This window comes from Kogia breviceps, chromosome 2 (genome assembly GCF_026419965.1).
Source record: "Kogia breviceps isolate mKogBre1 chromosome 2, mKogBre1 haplotype 1, whole genome shotgun sequence".
Classification (NCBI taxonomy): domain Eukaryota; kingdom Metazoa; phylum Chordata; class Mammalia; order Artiodactyla; family Physeteridae; genus Kogia; species Kogia breviceps.
In genome coordinates, this window is record NC_081311.1 from 195276797 (window position 1) to 195293867 (window position 17071).

The following is a 17071-nucleotide window of genomic DNA, read 5'->3' on the forward strand; positions in this document are numbered from 1 at the left end:
CCGGGTTTGATCCCTGGTCAGGGAACTAGATGCCACGTGCTGCAACTAAAGATCCTGCGTGCCACAACTAAGTCCCAGCGCAGCCAAATAAATTTTTTTTAAAAAGATATTAAAAACAAATGGGAATCCTGTGATGGCTTCTTCATGGTGGAGTGAGAGATCTAACCAGTTTTGCTTTGTGCTAGGCAGTCAGGTTCATGAAGCACACAGGCTTCTGGGGGTTATGCCTTCCCCCAGAGAGGATTGCTTGGGAAGGTGTTTTTTCTAAGCCTTGTTGTATGCAAAAAATACTATCACGGTTAGAGGAATGGGGGTTCGGGGAGGGGGTTGAGAAAGGACAGCTGATTCAGCAAAGATAATATTGCGTGATATTTAAAAGGCGACTTTAGGATAAACTGTTACTTAAAGCAGATCCTGACCTACGTTTACTTATAGGTCTAGAGAGGAGAGAGGAAGGAAAGAGCCATAACTCACTGACTGTCTCCTTGGGGCCACGCCTGGGGTCTGCTCGACCTTTTAGGCGGTGTCCTTGAACGCCCTTGTGTCCTGGGCATCTTCCTGGCCCCCCTTTTGGCAGGTGCCCGACAATGATAGGGGAAACGGGCCCCCAGCTGAGTCTTCCCCTAATACACCCCATCACCTGGTCCTCTTTATGGCTCTTGGATACATTTTGCATCAAGGACTCCCAGAAAACCGGGAACCATCCTCTGATACACTCAGAAGGGTGGGAGGCAGGGAGATTGCAAGTGGGGCTTCGGGGGCCCCGGCGGGCAGGCCTCCTGGGAACCAGGTCGGACCTGACACCCAAGCTGCAGCCCACCATCCAGTCCCAATCCCCAAGGTGCCGGGAAGTGGCCGGGCGGGACTCTGGCCCCAGGCCTCGGCATAGGCCTCCGGCAAGGGCTGCCGCAGGAAAGGCCATCGTCCAAGCCCCATCCCGGGGCCCCTCACTGCTACAACTACCTTTCCAGTGTAACTTCTGCTCCTGTCACTCTGCTGCCAAGCTAAGTTCATTAAGAGAAGTTCTGCCAGGGCCCGGAGGCAGGGATGTGGGCCACCTTGGGCTCAAGCAGTGTTCTGTAAAGGGCATAGGCCCAGGAGCCCCCTGTGTGCACTTGGAGGCCAGAGAAGACACAGCGGCCTTCAACTCCCCAGGGAGATGGAGGAGGGGAGCCATGCCGACGGTGGCAGGCTGGGGAAAGGGCCCGAGGCTGCCTCCCGGACAGTGTTTTCAGGGCCCGGCCTTCTCCTGGCTGGGCACAAGGACAGAGGGTGTGCCAGGAGCACAGACACGGCTCGCCTGGGCTCTGGGGTCAGAGAGGGCAGGCGGCGGCATGGCGGCTGTTGGCCCAGGCCGGGGGTCAGCACGTGGGAGAGTGGCAGAGCCAACTCTCCAGCCTCAGGTGCTGTTCGGGGAGCCGGGCTTGCTGCCCGGCCTGGGGAGACCGCGCTGCTCTGCCCTAGCTGCCCCCGGGCCCCCGGAGCCGCCCCATCTGAACGGCTCACAGTGGAGGACCCGGGCCTTCTGGTGCCCCTGCTCCCCGGGCACACGTAGATCCCCGACAGTGCTGACTCCCGGCCTGGCCTTGTTGCTGGCACTGGCCGGTTGGCCCTGCAGCCCAGTGTGTGCTTCACGAAGTCTCAGGAGGAGACGGGGTGTGGTCCCTGACTCTTGGGCCAGTCTCACTTCACCCCACGAGACATTCTAGAAATTCAGCGATCAGAGCAGGCCGAGGGGCTCGAGAAACGTTCTAACGTTGCCGCCAGCCTGTTTTGAGACGTCACTAATGCTATTCTTCTCACAGGGCAAAGGCACAGCCACCTGGACTATCTTTCCCATTGAGTCGCAGGGAACGTGGGTTCTAGAAAATGCTCGATGGCACACAGGGTCCCGTGGGGGCGACGGCGGCTTCAAGGCTGTAAGAGCAGTCAGCTAGATCTGCTCTCTGTGTTCCTTCCTGCAGGGAAAAAGTGCCGCCAAACAGCACCTTGACCACGACGCTGACCCTGGTGCCCTTGCTGGCTAACAACCGCGAGAGAAGGGGCATCGCCCTGGACGGGAAAATCAAGCACGAGGACACGAACCTTGCCTCCAGCACCATGTGAGCCCCAGACTCAGTGCTGGGGCGGCGCCGGTCTACGCCCCCTCCCCGTCCCAGCCCTGGGCTCCCGGCGTGCACGCGCAGCCTGGTGGCAAAGCACGTGCTCGGGGCCTCAAGCAGGGACCCCCGCTCCCACCCCTGCTGTGACACAGTGGCTACAGCTCTGGGCCTTGTGCTGAGCCCCAGCTCCCCTGCTTGCTGTCTGGGCCACCCTGGGGAGATAACTGGAGCTGTCTTGAGAACCTCAGTTTTCCTGTCTCTAAAGTGTGGGACCGACAGCTCCTCAGAGAGAGGTTTTGAGGGTTATGTGAGACAGTCCATGTACAATGTGGTGCCTGGCACACAGTAAGTGCTCCAGAAATGTCAGCTATTACCTTCAAAAATATCATTAGCTAGGGTAGAGCCCTGAGCATATGAACTGAGTACCCCAGCTGGCTCCACGAATGATGGAAATGTCCTTTATGCGTTTCCGTCAGGAAAGGTAAAGAATAGGAGGTCCTGAGGGCTACAGAGGTCAGTTCAATTTAAATGAAAATAAGCACTGATACGCTGACCCTGCTCAGAGAACCATGCCGCACTGAGCCAGCAGATCCAGGAAAAACTCGAAGGAAGCTTCTGCGTCAAGCAGCCCTGTCATTCCTCACCATCCTCCGGGGCTTCCGTTCCCAGCAGCGTGTCTGCTGGTGAGCCCTGAGGGTTTGGGGTAGGAGCTGCCACCCAGGCTCGGGCCCTTCGCTGCCATCTCCCCCTCCACCCCTGTGTGTTCCAAGGCCCCAGCGATCAGTTCCAGGTGATGCCATCGGGAAGAGCTCTCACCTTTGCCCGCCCTGACCCCGTAGCTCCGGGAGGAACCGCAGGGTCAACGAACGTTGGGCCGAAAGCAGGATCTTGGGAGTCAAAGGATTTTCTGAGGATGATTTGCCAGTTGGTGTGTTAGATTCTAAAGCACATCTGTGATGCTCTGGCAGAGAGCCGAGTAGGGAGACTGGCGCCCTAGATCCGCAAGCTCGAGGGCGAAGGAATCACGACATCCACAGCGGCGCGCTGCGTTTGTAAAGATCTTTTGTGGTTCACGGAGTAGTTTATAAACATGCCAGTCTCTCCATGCTTTTGTGAGGAAGGTGAAGTTATACTCATTTCACAGATAAGGAAATTGAGGTTCCACCAGAATGAGAGCTTCAGCCAAGGTCGCCGGGTCAGTTAATGGCAGAGCAAAGCCCACCCCGAATCCCGAGCCCCCCTTTCACCCAGCGTCAGGGCTGCCTTCCAGCGCCCCCCACGGTAGAGGACACGGCGGAGCCTGGATGACGCAGTGGGGAGAGGTGGGGTTGACTCATCCGGTTTTTGCTTCCCGACTCTCCCCTCCCTGCATTCTTCTGTTTCTCTTTTCTGTTTGAGCAGCATAAAGGAGGGCATAGACAGAACCGTCATGGGGATCCTGGTGTCTTACCAGATCAAGGTGAAGCTCACGGTGTCAGGGTGAGTGTCCAACTCGAGTGCTCTGCCTGCTCTAGCTGGGCCATCAGTAGTCTGAACGGCTTCTTTCCTGAGTGACTGGGAGACAGAGAGCAAGAAAAGTCCACAAATTCTATCGATTACATAGCAGAGTTTTAGAGAGACTCTGTCTAGTTTCACAGTTCTACCTGATGTAACATTATGGGGGGAAAGGTAGAAAAGCAGACTGCGAAACACGTTCGCCGTTGGTACCACTTGGCAAAAAGGGTGGTGCCTGTCCTCACGTGTGGAAGCGGATGTAAAACAGGAGAATCAGTTGAGCGTTTGATTGTACTTTAGAAAAGACCGGCGGCTGTGAAAGGGACCCGCAGTGCATCCTGGTTCACCTGCCTCTCAGGAGGCATCCATCCATGACGGGAAGGGGCTGCCTTTCCTCCCCAGCGAGCAACCACAGGACTGGGGGGGTCTCCTCTTCATACAAGAGCACGACTATCTCAGAGTTCTGAAGAAATGGTGTCCTATCTTTTTTTTTTTTTTTTTTTTTTTGCGGTACGCGGGCCTCTCACTGTTGTGGCCTCTCCCGTTGTGGAGCACAGGCTCCGGACGCGCAGGCTCAGCGGCCACGGCTCACGGGCCCAGCCGCTCTGCGGCACATGGGATCTTCCCGGACCGGGGCACGAACCCGTGTCCCCTGCATCGGCAGGCGGACTCTAAACCACTGCGCCACCAGGGAAGCCCTCCCATCTTTTTTGAAATCAATTTCTTTCCATTTAAAACTCTTATCAGAAGGGAAAAACTCGACTTTTCATTTTCCTTTTCAAATTCCATTGCCAGAGGCTCTGGCCTTTTACCTTGATCAGCCTTCGGTAGTTCAGCCATCAAAGCAAATCCATGTGTATATTCCGTAGGGCTCCAGTAGGTGAAGAGTTCCCCAGATTTTGGTTGGGGCAACAAAGTAGAATGTGGGTTGATTCTGCAAATTTGGTTAACACAGTGTGTGTAGCTGTGTGTTTCAAAGCGTATAGTGTTTTCTTTCATCTTCGCTGAGAGGATCTAAAACAGGGTCGAGTGTAGCAGTCAAGGTAAGTGATTAGCAGGTAGTTCAGTGACCTCTGTGGCCCAGAGAGAAATTCTGGACCGAGGTTAATTCTTGAACATTAGGGCTTGAACCTACATAATTCCTCTTTTTAACTAACCCACTTGAGGAAGAGATGAACTCACAAGTAGAGAGGAATAGCTGAGTCGGCTGCTAGGGGGTGCGAAGATCCTGAAAGCTGGGAGGGAGGAACAGGCCGGGCACGTGTCCGGCCTCTGAATGACGGCAAGTAAGGTTGTGCTACCACCGTGGAGAGTCACCACGGCCCTGTTTGCTTTTGTGTTTCCTAGCCTTCTGGGAGAGCTCACCTCCAGGTAAACAACCTCCTCATCTTCCTTCTCTGCTTGGTTGCAAGATATCAAAGGGGACAGACGGGGGCTTCAGAGCAGCGACAGTGAAGTCTGGCTTACCGGCTGTCATGCTCAGAGGTCTTAGGAGACGGTGCCCCTAACACCCTGCAGAACTCGGCTGATAGGTGTGAGGTTGGTAGGTTCCTCTGAGGCCGTAGCTGGGCCTGCACCTGGGCGAGGACACACACGTAAACACACGCTCAGAAAACTGGCACACACCTCGCAGCTGCCCGTGTGGGGGGCTGGGGGGTAAAATATACATAACATGAAGTTTACCATTTTACCATTTTACCCCTTTAAAAGTGTACAGTTCAGTGGCATCAGGGACATTCGCGGTGTTGTGCCACTGTCACCACTCTCTAGCTCCCGTACACGTTTCCCATCCCCAAAGGAAACCCCTTACCTATCATGCCGTCTCTGCCATTCTCCCCTCTCCCTCATCCCTGGCAACCACGAATCTGCTTTCTAGCTCTGTAGATTTGCCTAACCTGGACATGTTATATGAATGGAATCAGGCAACATTTGTCCTTTTGTGGCTGGCTTCTTCCCTTGACATCATGTCTGCAAGGTCCATGTTGTAGCACGTGTCAGCACTTCATTCCTTCTTATGGCCGAGAAATACTCCATGGTATGGATGGACCACGTTTTGGTTGGTGGACGTTTGGGTTGTTTCCACCTCTGGGCGATTGTGATTAGTGACAGCAGCCATTAAAATCATGCACAAAGAGGCAGCAGGTAAGGCAAGTCTGAGGCAGGCACTGACCTTACATATTCCTTCACCAACTCTTATCACCTCCCCTCACATGGAGCCCAGGCTGTGCCTTCTCTCCTACACCCCGGCCACATTCGGGTCCACCAGGAGTGCCTTAGCAGCAGAAGTGCTTTGACAGAAGCAGTAACCCCAGGGCGGGAGGTGATGGGTCCTGGGTGAAACAAGGAGTAACCCTTGTTCCCCACACCCCTTTCCATTCTTCCTGTGCCTAGATTTCCCTTCCACCCCTTCCTGACTCCTTGCCTTCCTTTTTAAAATATTTATTTATTTACTTATTTATTTTCGGCTTCATTGGGTCTTTGTTGCGGTGCGCGGGCTTCTCATTGCGGTGGCTTCTCTTGTTGCAGAGCACCGGCTCTAGGCGTGTGGGCTTCAGTAGTTGTAGCGCGCGGGCTCAGTAGTTGTGGCGCATGGGCTTAGTTGATCCGTGGCATGTGGGTGCTTCCCAGACCAGGGCTCGAACCCGTGTCCCGTGCATTGGCAGGCGGATTCTTAACCACTGCGCCACCGGGGAAGCCCTGTTGCCTTCCTTTTTTAATATAAATTCCAAGTCGCCTCAAAGCCCTTTAGCCTCTGGAATTGGGTGGACCTTGCTCTCTGCAAAGGGACCGTGTGCCGCCTTACACAGATTTAACACGTAAAAAGTAGTTACATTTTTGCAGAGGATATTTTTCAAAACTCTCCTTATTTTCCAGGATTTCACCTCTTCTCTTTCCGTAATATCATGTCCCTGAAACTAATAACCAGCAGGAAGGGGGACCTAAAAATACTAGCTGCCTCAGCCTCTCGCAAGTGGAGTTTCCAGACCACATTCCAGGGAATACATTTAAAATTCCTTCTTGACCACTTCCTGATTTCTGGTTTGTTTTGTTTTGACTCTCACTGAGTCCTCTTTCAGCTGGGGCCCGGGGATCTTTCACGAAGCTCTGCAACCCCAGCTCCCAGCTCTTGGCTGTGCATTTACAATTGTGTGCGTGTTCTCACCGCTCTGCATCCTTTTTTTTCCTAGTGAAGTGGCCACTGAGGTGCCGTTCCGCCTCATGCACCCCCAGCTTGAGAACCCAGGTCAGTCTCACGTTATCTTGCCTTTCTCTAGTCCTTTACCACTCACAGATTTATTACGTACTCACTGCTAGTCTTCCTTGACCGCATCTCTGAGCACAGGCAGGGCCAGGTGGCCGAGGTTCCAGGCCACCTTCAAGTGCCTGGGTCCCCCCTCCCAGAAATGAGTGCTCGGCTACTAGCTCATGGGCCAGGTGTCTTGTCCACTTCCGGTGAGTGTGTGGAGGGCGTAGCATTCCTGCTTGGATGCGGGCTGTCTCGTTTGGTTTTATCAGGAATGATTTAAAAGCAGGAGCTTTGCTGTGAACAGACATGGATTCTTTTTCTTTTTTCTTTTTTTTTTTTTTAGTGTTTTTGTCCTTGTGATGAGAAGTCTTAAAAAAAAAATTATTCGTTTATCTGGCTGCGCCTGGTCTTCACTGCAGCATGTGGGGTCTTTTAGTTGCGGCATGCATGCGGGATCTAGTTCCCTGACCAGGTGATCGAACCCGGGCCACCTGCTTTGGGAGTGCGGAGTCTTAACCGCTGGACCCCCAGGGAAGTCCCCAGACCTGGATTTAGATTTAAAGAAAATTTGAGTGAAAAGTAAATTTGACAGCCTGAGGCTTTTGCATTTCATTTGGAAGCATTAATAGGAATTTAGAAAGATGATGAGTATTTCTGACAATGGCAGTTATGATGAGAATACAGAGAATACTAAAAAAGAGGGTCAGGCTGGGTTCCTAATACCTTGGCTCCTTTGAATTGTGAATCTGTTGGCTCCTGTATGGATGTTAAAAGTAAATTAAGTGATAGTTGCACAGCTCTGTGAGCGAACTAAAATCCATGGGCCTGTACATGTAAATAGGTAAATTGTAGGATAATTGAATTAGATCTTAATACAGCTCTTTTAAAAGGGATAAATGAAGCAGCAAAAATAACGTAGGTGCAATCTCAGAAATTCTGAGGAAAAATTCTCCGCTGTGTCTTAGGTGGCTTAGTTGACAGGAAAGAAAAATGGACCTGTGTCTGGATGAGAACCCCCCCGAGTTATAGGAACTAAGAACATTTTAAGTCAAAGTGGTGTAAACAAGCAGGGTTTTTTTTCTTATATTTTATAAAGAGCTTTTCTGTGTTGATAATGAAATGGCATTTAAACATTAGAATGAGCCCCATATCCATTTTGGCTTTGTCTCAAAACTAGTTTGTCTCAAAGTATCTCTTCCAAATATTTTAGATTCAAATACTCAAAACTTTTGGAAGTTTGCCAAAAACTTCCCTTGGGGGAAAAATACAGTCTAACCATATTTTTTAAGATTCATTTATGCTTGTATCATTAAAATGCTATTTTTAACTACGTGAGATTGAGACACATTCTGCTCCCTTTCAAGGACATTCTGAAAGGCTGTTTTAAAACTATGACCAGAGGAGATGTCATAGTTTGTGTCAGATCATTTTCTGGCCCCGTGAACAGACTTTCTGACTTCACTTGGGGGAAGTGGAGTTATTCCTTTTCTGGGTATGACATTTTCATGTTCCAGTCATTATGGCCCTCACACTGAACATATCATAACATCAAGGCTAAACCAATGATCTTTTACACTGTGAGATTTCGGGGAGAAAGGACAAATCACCCCGTGGCCTGGAAATTTTGATTTCCAGAGGTTTATGAGTCCCAAGTTTCATTCACAGATGCATGCTCACATCTTACCTGCCTGGTCCCTGGTGCCCCGAGTTGAGACAGGTAGATGCTAAGCAGAAAAAGCATAAGTTGGAGTTAAGAAGCCCTGCCAGGACCAGGGGCCAAGTAATTTGTATGCAATAAGTTCTGGAGAAATGCTACCAGAACTTATTACGTACAAGGGTTGGGGGGGGGGCGTCCAGGATGGTTCTTGCCCAGGGTCATTTTGATGAGTCAGCCTCTCTGTAGGTCCCCTGTGGTTAGCAGCCCACACAGACACTTCCCTCCTGGTACTGCCTTCCAGACAGGCACAAGAGATAAGGGCAGTGGCTCAGCCCCACCACAAGCTCCCCCAAACCCTCTGGAGCTGTGTAGCCTAACTTAGCTCTTCCTGGCTCACCATGGTGGGTGGTGAGGCGATTACACTAGGACTTTACTAGGTGGGCAGCAGAAAGCTAAAAACAAAAACAAGGGGCTTCCCTGGTGGCACAGTGGTTAGCAATCCGCCTGCCAGTGCAGGGGACACGGGTTTGATCCCTGGTCCGGGAAGATCCCACATGCCGCGGAGCAACAAAGCCCGTGCGCTACAACTACTGAGCCTGCGCTCTAGAGCCCATGCTCCGCAACAAAGACCCAACGCTGCCAAATAAATAAATAAGAAAAAATAATTTAAAAAAACAAAAACAAAAAACAGAATACTTCACAAAGAACTAGCAATAACCCTGGGTCTGCAAAATATATGTGAAAATCTAACCCACTCCCCATACCCGCCCCCCACCCCAAGATCGATGTGTTAAGAGAGAAATCAAACTCCCTGAGGGGCCAGGGAGTGGTTCTCAAGCTTTAGTCACCCCCTCCCCCCAGCCGCTGGAGTACTGGTTCAATGTCAAGTCCCAGGACTCACCCCTAGAGAGCCGGAGGACCGCGGAAGTCGGCCTGGAGTGTGGGTCGTAACAGCTCCTGGGGACTCTGATCTGGACAGGGTCCAAAAGGCACATAGGGGGAAAGGCTTAGAAAGGAGAAGCACAACATCAGAGGAGCTGAGGCTAATCAGGGGAAGGGTCATAGAGGCGAGGTTGTGGCTGATTCCGTCTGGGGAGGTGAGGGTTGTGGTGGCAACTTTTAGAGGGAGCGATGGTTAAAAATGCAGGGAGAAAGGCCCTCCGAGTGAGCGGGAAATGGCCAAAAAGCAGGAATTACACGCCATTCTCATGAAATGCGTATATCTAGGCCTTTAATTCCTCCACCTATAAAGTGACCTAACAAAGGAAGAAGATTTCCGGTAGACAGGATTTATGCTAATAGATCTCTTTCTCCTTTCTTCCATGCTCACAGATAAGACCAAGAAAAGGTGAGCACTGCTTGGCGTTATCCCGTTCTGTGACCTCGTCCTCCACAGCCCCAACGTGACCCCTCACAGTTTTTGTTTTTGCTTTTTTTGTAATGCAAGTGCCTGACTTAAGCTTTGACTGCCAACACATCCGCTTCAAAGAGGCATCCACTGCAGCGATGGCTCTCTTGAATAAACACATTGCCAGCCACCGCCTCGATCAGAGCCAGGCCGGCTCTCCCTCCCCTTTGTTTAGAGAGTTTGGTTGATTTCAACAGCAGATTATTTGAGCCACTTGTTTTTTCTTTCTGCGCTTTAAATTCCCGCTCTTCTGTTTTAAATTCACCAATAAAGAGTGAGCCCTCGAAACCCTAGGCCCCCACCTCCAACCCCAGTGAAGGCAGAACGCCAGGCCTGTGCGGTGTGCTCTCCCTCTCTACCCACAACCTCGCTGTGTGGCCCCAGGTATATGCTGTGTAATGTCCAGGTCCTGTAAGTAATAAACCTTGATTTTCTAAAAGTTTCCAGATGGTTATTACTGAAGGGCATCTTGCAGTCATAACAGGAACCACAAGGGCCAGTCCAGCCACAGCAGTGGTTATTGATAGGCTGAGATCTGCACAAGACAAGCGCAAACCCCTTTTTGGGTCTTTGCATACACGCCCCGTGCTCTCAATACCGGCGCAGGGCCTGACTTTCCTTTTGCTCCCTAGGACCAGGACATGCACACACGCACACACACATGCATACACGCGCACACATACACATACACACACGCAGTTATTCCGGGCATGTATGTCTGCTCTGTGGGTTCCTTCATTTTCTCTGATTTTTGTTTGTTCAAGAGATTTTACTTGAAAAACTATGAGGAGAACGGCATTGTCCCGTGTTCCATCACGTAGGAAAATCTTGATCGGTTCCTGTGTTGCAAAAGGGAGATCAAGGATCTTGTTTTCCTCAAGATCTCATTGAAAGCTTCAAAGAACATGCCACGATCAAAGTGTTCTTTGTTTTATTTTAGTTTTCAGGATGAAAATTTTGTTTTTGAGGAGTTTGCTCGCCAAAATCTGAAAGATGGAAGAGAAGTTAAGGAAGAGAAGACAGACCAGGAGGTGGCCGTGGATGAGTGAAGAGGCCGGCTCAGGACGCGGGAAATGGGGTCGTTAGCAGCACGGTAGCAGCGCCCCACAGTTAGCCCTTTAGTTTGCTAAATACCAAAGTGCGGGTCTTCTTCATAGAAATAAAGTTTGTCTCTTCTGTCCTGGGTGTGAGTCAGGCTGACTTGTTGGGGAAGCTGAGTGACGTCAACAGCACACAGGCTGCAGCCTTGAGGGCCCCTGAGTCTGGGCAGGGGGGAGGGCAGCATCTAGAAAGGAGACCCATCAAGGCGAGAAGGCATCCTGAAAGCCATGCGCTCACCCGAAGGGGCCTGGTGCGTCCAGGGCTTTCTCCAGGACCCCTGGGGTAAGCTGTTTCCCTGGAAACTTGGAGGGGGAGCAGTGTGTCTAATGACCTGACTAATCCTAGCTCCAGGGCACCCAAAGAGCCTCCCAAGAGAAACAGGGCAATGGACAAATGTGGGTAAAAACACTCTTCATCTCTGATTTAACTTTTGGGTCCAAGTCCTGTTTGACCTCTGGGCTGTTGGTTGTTTCCACTGAATGCAAACAACGAAATGCGAGTTGGCTGGTTTAAAGGGGAAAAAAAGGAATGCACTGGAAGGACCCCAGAGTGGCTCCGAGAACCGACCTAAAGGAAGACTCTCCAGTTGCCACACCTGAGCTGGGTGGAAATCAGAGAAGGCCCAGGGTCCCAGCCTCGGAGGTCAGGGTCCTGCCCTCCGGGGCGGCCATCCGGCTGGTGGTGACTCAGAACCGAATGCTCCTACCTCTCCGAGCCTCTGGTTCCAGTGTGCCATTTCTGGGCAGGAGAATCTGGCCCAGCATCGGTCAGGGGATCACTGCCCTGGAGCCAACGATGGCAGAGCCCAGCCCTGGGAATGGGTTGTCCCAGAAGAGGGGGTTCACTGTGAGTCAGACAGGCTTCTAGTTTAGACTGTCTTCATTGAGATTGGGCATAGAAGGGGTGGGGGAAAGGTTGCTCAGGTCCGGGAGGAAAGTGGAGCTGAAGAAGGAGGAGACGTAACGGAGGTGATGCCAGGGCCCTGTCCTTCGCAGAATCCCCTTCTTGGCCCGTGGTACCCCGGCCTTGGGGCCTGCTAATGATGGCAGAGAGGCTGAACGGCTCTCTTGGTGGCCACGGAGGGGCTTCGGGGATGTGTAGGCTCTGGTCCATGTCTCGAGGGAATAGGATGAAAGGGGGTTGGAGAGTTTTGCACAGTTTAACCTGCTCACAGGAGGTACGAGGGTGAATGGGAGGGGGCGTGTGTGGGCTGGACACTCGGGGTCAGGTCTCCAGGACTAAGAGCAGTGGTGGAGGGCCAGACACAGTGTGGGTTCCATGCATATGAAGGCTCCCACATCTGGGTTTGTTCAGCAGGATTCCAGGCTGGTTTGTGTCCTGGGGACTGGGATTTCGACCAGAGGCTCCACTTGGGAACCTTGGACAGGATCCCATACACACAAAGCAAGGTTTGAACTCGAGTGTTGGATATGAGGCATTCTGATATTGACAGGGATGAGGATTCATTTCTGGAGGAGGAATGCTAAGAATAACAATACAGGCATGGGACTTCCCTGGCCGTCCGGTGGTTAAGACTCTGCACTTCCACTGCAGGGGGCATGGGTTCGATCGCTGGTCAGGGAACTGAGATCCCGCGTGCTGCGTGGTGCGGCCAAAAAAAATTAAGAAGAAAATACAGGCAGAAAGCCGTGGGTTTGCAGGGTCAGACATGATTTCCCCATCGGCAGGCTTCCATTCCAGCCACAGCCCTCTCTCAGGATACTCAGGGAGGGCGGCATGCTCCTCTGGGAATCTGAGCCTGTCTGCTGCCCTCCTACCCCACAAGCCCACAGGTTGGCCGTGGTTGGCTCCTGCCCGAGATGCCGGGCAAGCCAGGGACTGGGGAGTCTGCCTGGCAGGGCCTGGCGAGAGGATCAGCCGGTTGGTTCCTGCATTGCTTGACCCCAGGATGTCCTAAGTCAGGGTGGGCAGCAATAGGTTGGACCTTTGTGTGGGTGTGAGAGCCAGAGAGAAGAGCTGGAAGGCCAGTCCCTGGAGAACAGAGGTCAGGACAGCCCTGGCCCCCCAGGTTATTCTGGTACCAAAACGCCTGACTTTCGTGTGCCGGCTAGTTTACGATCTGCAGCTGGCCGCCCCTACAAGGGCGTGAGGGTGGGAGCAGGAAGTGAGCAGCCGCTGCCCCGAACGGGACATGCAACCTTGCCTTGGCGGGGCCTGGGCACTAGAGGCGTTGTGTCGGCTCTGGCGTCGGAAGGCAGGATGTCCCGTGTGCAGGTTGGATGTGCAGCCCAGGGTTTTCTAGGTAGGTGCAGTGGGAGAAACAGGGTGCAGAGGAGCTGCGGGTGCTGCACGGAGAAAGCGGCAGCTGAGAACTTGGGGCAAAGTTCTGCAACCTGCAACCAAAGGAGAAGTAGGGGGCCCTGCTACTTATTGGGCACCTGCCTTGTGCTAGGCACTTCACCTGTTACATCTAATCATTCCAACCATGCTTCCCATTTGTTAGATGAGGAAACTGCAGTTCAGAGAGGTTATGTACCTTACCCAAGATCACACAGCTAGTGAGAGTTGGAGTCAAGACTTAAACTCTGGTTTCCCTGCGTCTATAACAACCAGAACTTTGCTCACCATTTTTTTTTTTTTTTTTTTTTTTTTTTTTGGCTACACCGTGTGGCATGCGGGATCTTGGTTCCCTGAGCAGGGATTGAACCCGTGCCCCCTGCAGTGGAAGCTCGGAGTCCTAACCACTGGGCCGCCAGGGAATTCCCTTTGCTCACCTTTTGATGCTGAATGTGTATATGAGAGTTTGGGTGTGGGGGGGGTCGGAGCATTTATGATTCAACAATGGCTGCCCTTAAAGTTTGTTTTTGTTTTTGTTTTTTTTGCGGTACGCGGGCGTCTCACTGTTGTGGCCTCTCCCGTTGCGGGGCACAAGCTCCGGACGCGCAGGCTCAGCGGCCATGGCTCACAGGCCTAGCCGCTCCGCGGCATGTGGGATTTTCCCGGACCGGGGCACGAACCCGTGTCCCCTGCATCGGCAGGCGGACTCTCAACCACTGCGCCACCAGGGAAGCCCTTAAGTTTGTTTTTAAGTTGAAAATATTATTGAGATAATTATAGATTCACATGTAGTTGTAATCCACCCATCTTTTCCAGATTCCCCCCTTTTTACTTGTATTCGTGTGTGTGTATTTAGTTCTCTACAATTTTATCACGTGTAGATAACTTCTTTTTAGAGTGTCTGTTTTCCTATTCCTTTAACATTTTTCACTGCTTGCCTCCCAGTCTAATATCACAACCCTAAGGGTTTAGTTTACTTATGCTTGGGGGGTGGGCAGGGAGGGGGCGGAAGCTGGGTGCACTTGGAAATGTGTGGGGGTGGTATTTGGTTGACACAGGTCCTGGGGGCCAGGGCAACTACATGTTGCACACAGTAAAGCAATGTCCTGCTCCAGATGTCAATCATAACCGCAATTCAGGGTAAAATAAGATAATTCCCATGTTTTCAAGTGCATCCTTTGTCTATGCTAACGTGAAGCGGTTCTTTTTGACAGGAGGTGCACGTCTACATTGACAGGTCGAGAAGAAAGATTAGCTTGGATGTGAAGTGTGTTATTACTGCCACCTTGATATGCCCTTATGGTGGGGTAAACTCGGGGAGCAGCATATTGTTAGAGATGATTCAGAGTGTGACTCATTGCATAAGGAGGTACGGGTGAATGTGCTCTTACAGGCGCGCCACCTTGGGGGTGGTCTCCAAGGGAACAGCACTCTGCAGCCACCAGAGAACACAAAGGCTTCTTTGCTCATCAGAGAAAATATGGCAGTTATGTTCCTTTGATTTAAGAACATAATTCTTACTAAGCCTAATACTCTTTTTAAAAATATACTTTTTATTTGCAAATAGTTTCAGATTTACAGAAAAGTTGCAAAGAAAGTGCAGTGAGTTCCCCCATACCCAGTTTCCTCTAAATTATTGACATCTTACATTAGGATGGTGCATTTGCCACACTGAATGAATCAATATTTACATATTATTATTAAACTAAAGCCCATTCTTTATTCAGATTTCCTTAGTTTTTACCTAATGTTCTTTTTCTGTTCCAAGATCCCACATGACATTTAGTCATCACATTTCCTGAGGCTCCTCTTGGCTGTGACAATTTCTTGTACTTTTTCATAATTGCAAATCGACTCCTATTCAGCCACCATCTCTACCTCCCAACTCTCCCTTGCGTTCACACTCACACCCTTGGCTTTTCACCTTTAAAAAATGATGGATTCTGGAACCCTGGTATCCCCTGAGCATCTAACGGGTATAGGCAACAGCACACCCAGGCACCTCAAGATCAGTTTGCTCTGAGCCAAGTTCATCTCCTCCTCTAGGCCTGCTGTGCTCAGTGGGGCGTTCTTCCCCCGGAAAGCGCCACGTCTGGGAGGCATTCCGACTTGCCCTGCTCCCTCATCTCCTGAGTAGGAGTGGCTGGTCCCCCTTCTTCCCTCTACTATGTCTTCTGTCTGTCACCTCCTCTCTCCACCTCCACAACTACCTCCTCACTTCTGGCCCAAATCAGCACTGCCTGGATTGGTAAGCCACTTTATTTATTTATTCTTAAATATTTATTTATTTATTTATTTTGGCTGCACCAGGTCTTAGGTGTGGCACATGGGATCTTTAGTTGTGGCATGTGGACTCTTAGTTGAGGCATGAGAACTCTTGCGGCATGCATGCAGAATCTAGTTCCCCGACCAGGGATAGAACCCTCCTCTGCTTTTCAAAAACCCTTCAGTGACTCTGGTGCCCAGAGGATAACGTCCTTGCTCCTGAGCCAAACAGAGGCTGCTTTGAGTCCTGGTGCAGCTCACCTTCCAGACTCCCCACAACCTGACCAGTGGCTCATCAGCAAATCCAAATCCCTTGTCATGCTCCCGACTTGCCTAGCAGTCTCCTGCCTTTTTGTGTTTTCCTGGAAAATCCCCTCCATCTCCTCGCCTTTCAGTTCAAATCTCCAAACCAGGCTGGAGTCACCCGTCCTCTGGAGAGGCTCCCCTGACACCTCCGGCAGAGTTATAACTCTTTCTCCTGCTGTACCGTCCCTCCCCCTATAACACCCTTAGATTTTTGCACTTACGTATCACACGACGTTGTAATTAATTGATACAAAAATCACCAATCTCCGTGGAGATGCAGGACACCGTCCCCTCTGTGCCCTTGCTATCATAACAAAGTACCACAGACCTGGGGGCCTAAACAACAGAAATTTATTTTCTCACAATTCTGGAGACCAGAAGTCTGAGATCAAGGCGTCGGCAGGGTCAGATTCTTCTGAGGCCTCTATCCTTTTCTTGCAGATGACTTCTCTGTGTGTCTTCGCATGGTTTTCCCTTGGAGCCTGTCTGCGTCCAAATGTCTTCTTATTGATGTAAGGACACCAGTTGTATTGGATTAGGGCCCATCCTAATGGCCTCATTTTAACTTGATTACCTCCTTAAAATTACCTCATTTTAACTTGATTACCTCCTTAACTTGATTACCCACCTATCTCCAAATACGGCCACGTTCTGAGGTACTAGAGGATTAGGACTTCAATGTATGAATGTTGGGAGGGGGGACACAAGTCAGCCCATAACAAGACCCTTCTCTCCTCTTTCTTCCTATGAGCTCCTTCGAGCCTCAGCTTCCTGGGAAGCCTAGCCCTGAAGGGTCAAGGACTTGGGAATCACATAGTCCAAGTTCAAATTCTGCCTCTCAAGCATTCCTTGGGAGACGTATCTCAACGTCAGGTGTTCATCTCTAGAATGAGACCATCAAGCTTCCTCTGGGGGACATGTGTGTGGACTAGAGTCACTGGTCAAGTGTCTGGTGTGTGGCCGGTGGGCAGTATACGGGAGCCATCACTGTCCTGCATTGCGGAGCTTCCTGTGACGATGGAAATGTTCTATATTTGTGCTGTCCCGTGTGGTAGCTGCTAAACCACATGCAGCTGAAATGTGGCTAGTGTGACCGAGGAACTGAAAATTTAATTTTAATTAATTGAACTTGAAATTGAAGTAGCCACATGTGGCTAGTGGCTGCAACACTGGGCAGCACAGCTGGGTTCACC

General features: G+C 51.1%; 1 protein-coding gene across 1 annotated transcript in view; it reads left to right on the forward strand.

Moving 5' to 3' along the window:
- Positions 1-11073, forward strand: part of SAG (S-antigen visual arrestin) — a 29306-nt gene extending 18233 nt beyond the window's left edge. Inside the window, exons 10-15 of the mRNA XM_059054393.2 lie at positions 1965-2102; positions 3504-3581; positions 4944-4967; positions 6785-6840; positions 9833-9848; positions 10849-11073. Of these exons, the coding sequence (XP_058910376.1) occupies positions 1965-2102; positions 3504-3581; positions 4944-4967; positions 6785-6840; positions 9833-9848; positions 10849-10957 (421 nt within the window). The 3' untranslated portion in view covers positions 10958-11073. The remainder of the gene's footprint in view (positions 1-1964; positions 2103-3503; positions 3582-4943; positions 4968-6784; positions 6841-9832; positions 9849-10848) is intronic.
- Positions 11074-17071: the final 5998 nt, after the last annotated feature.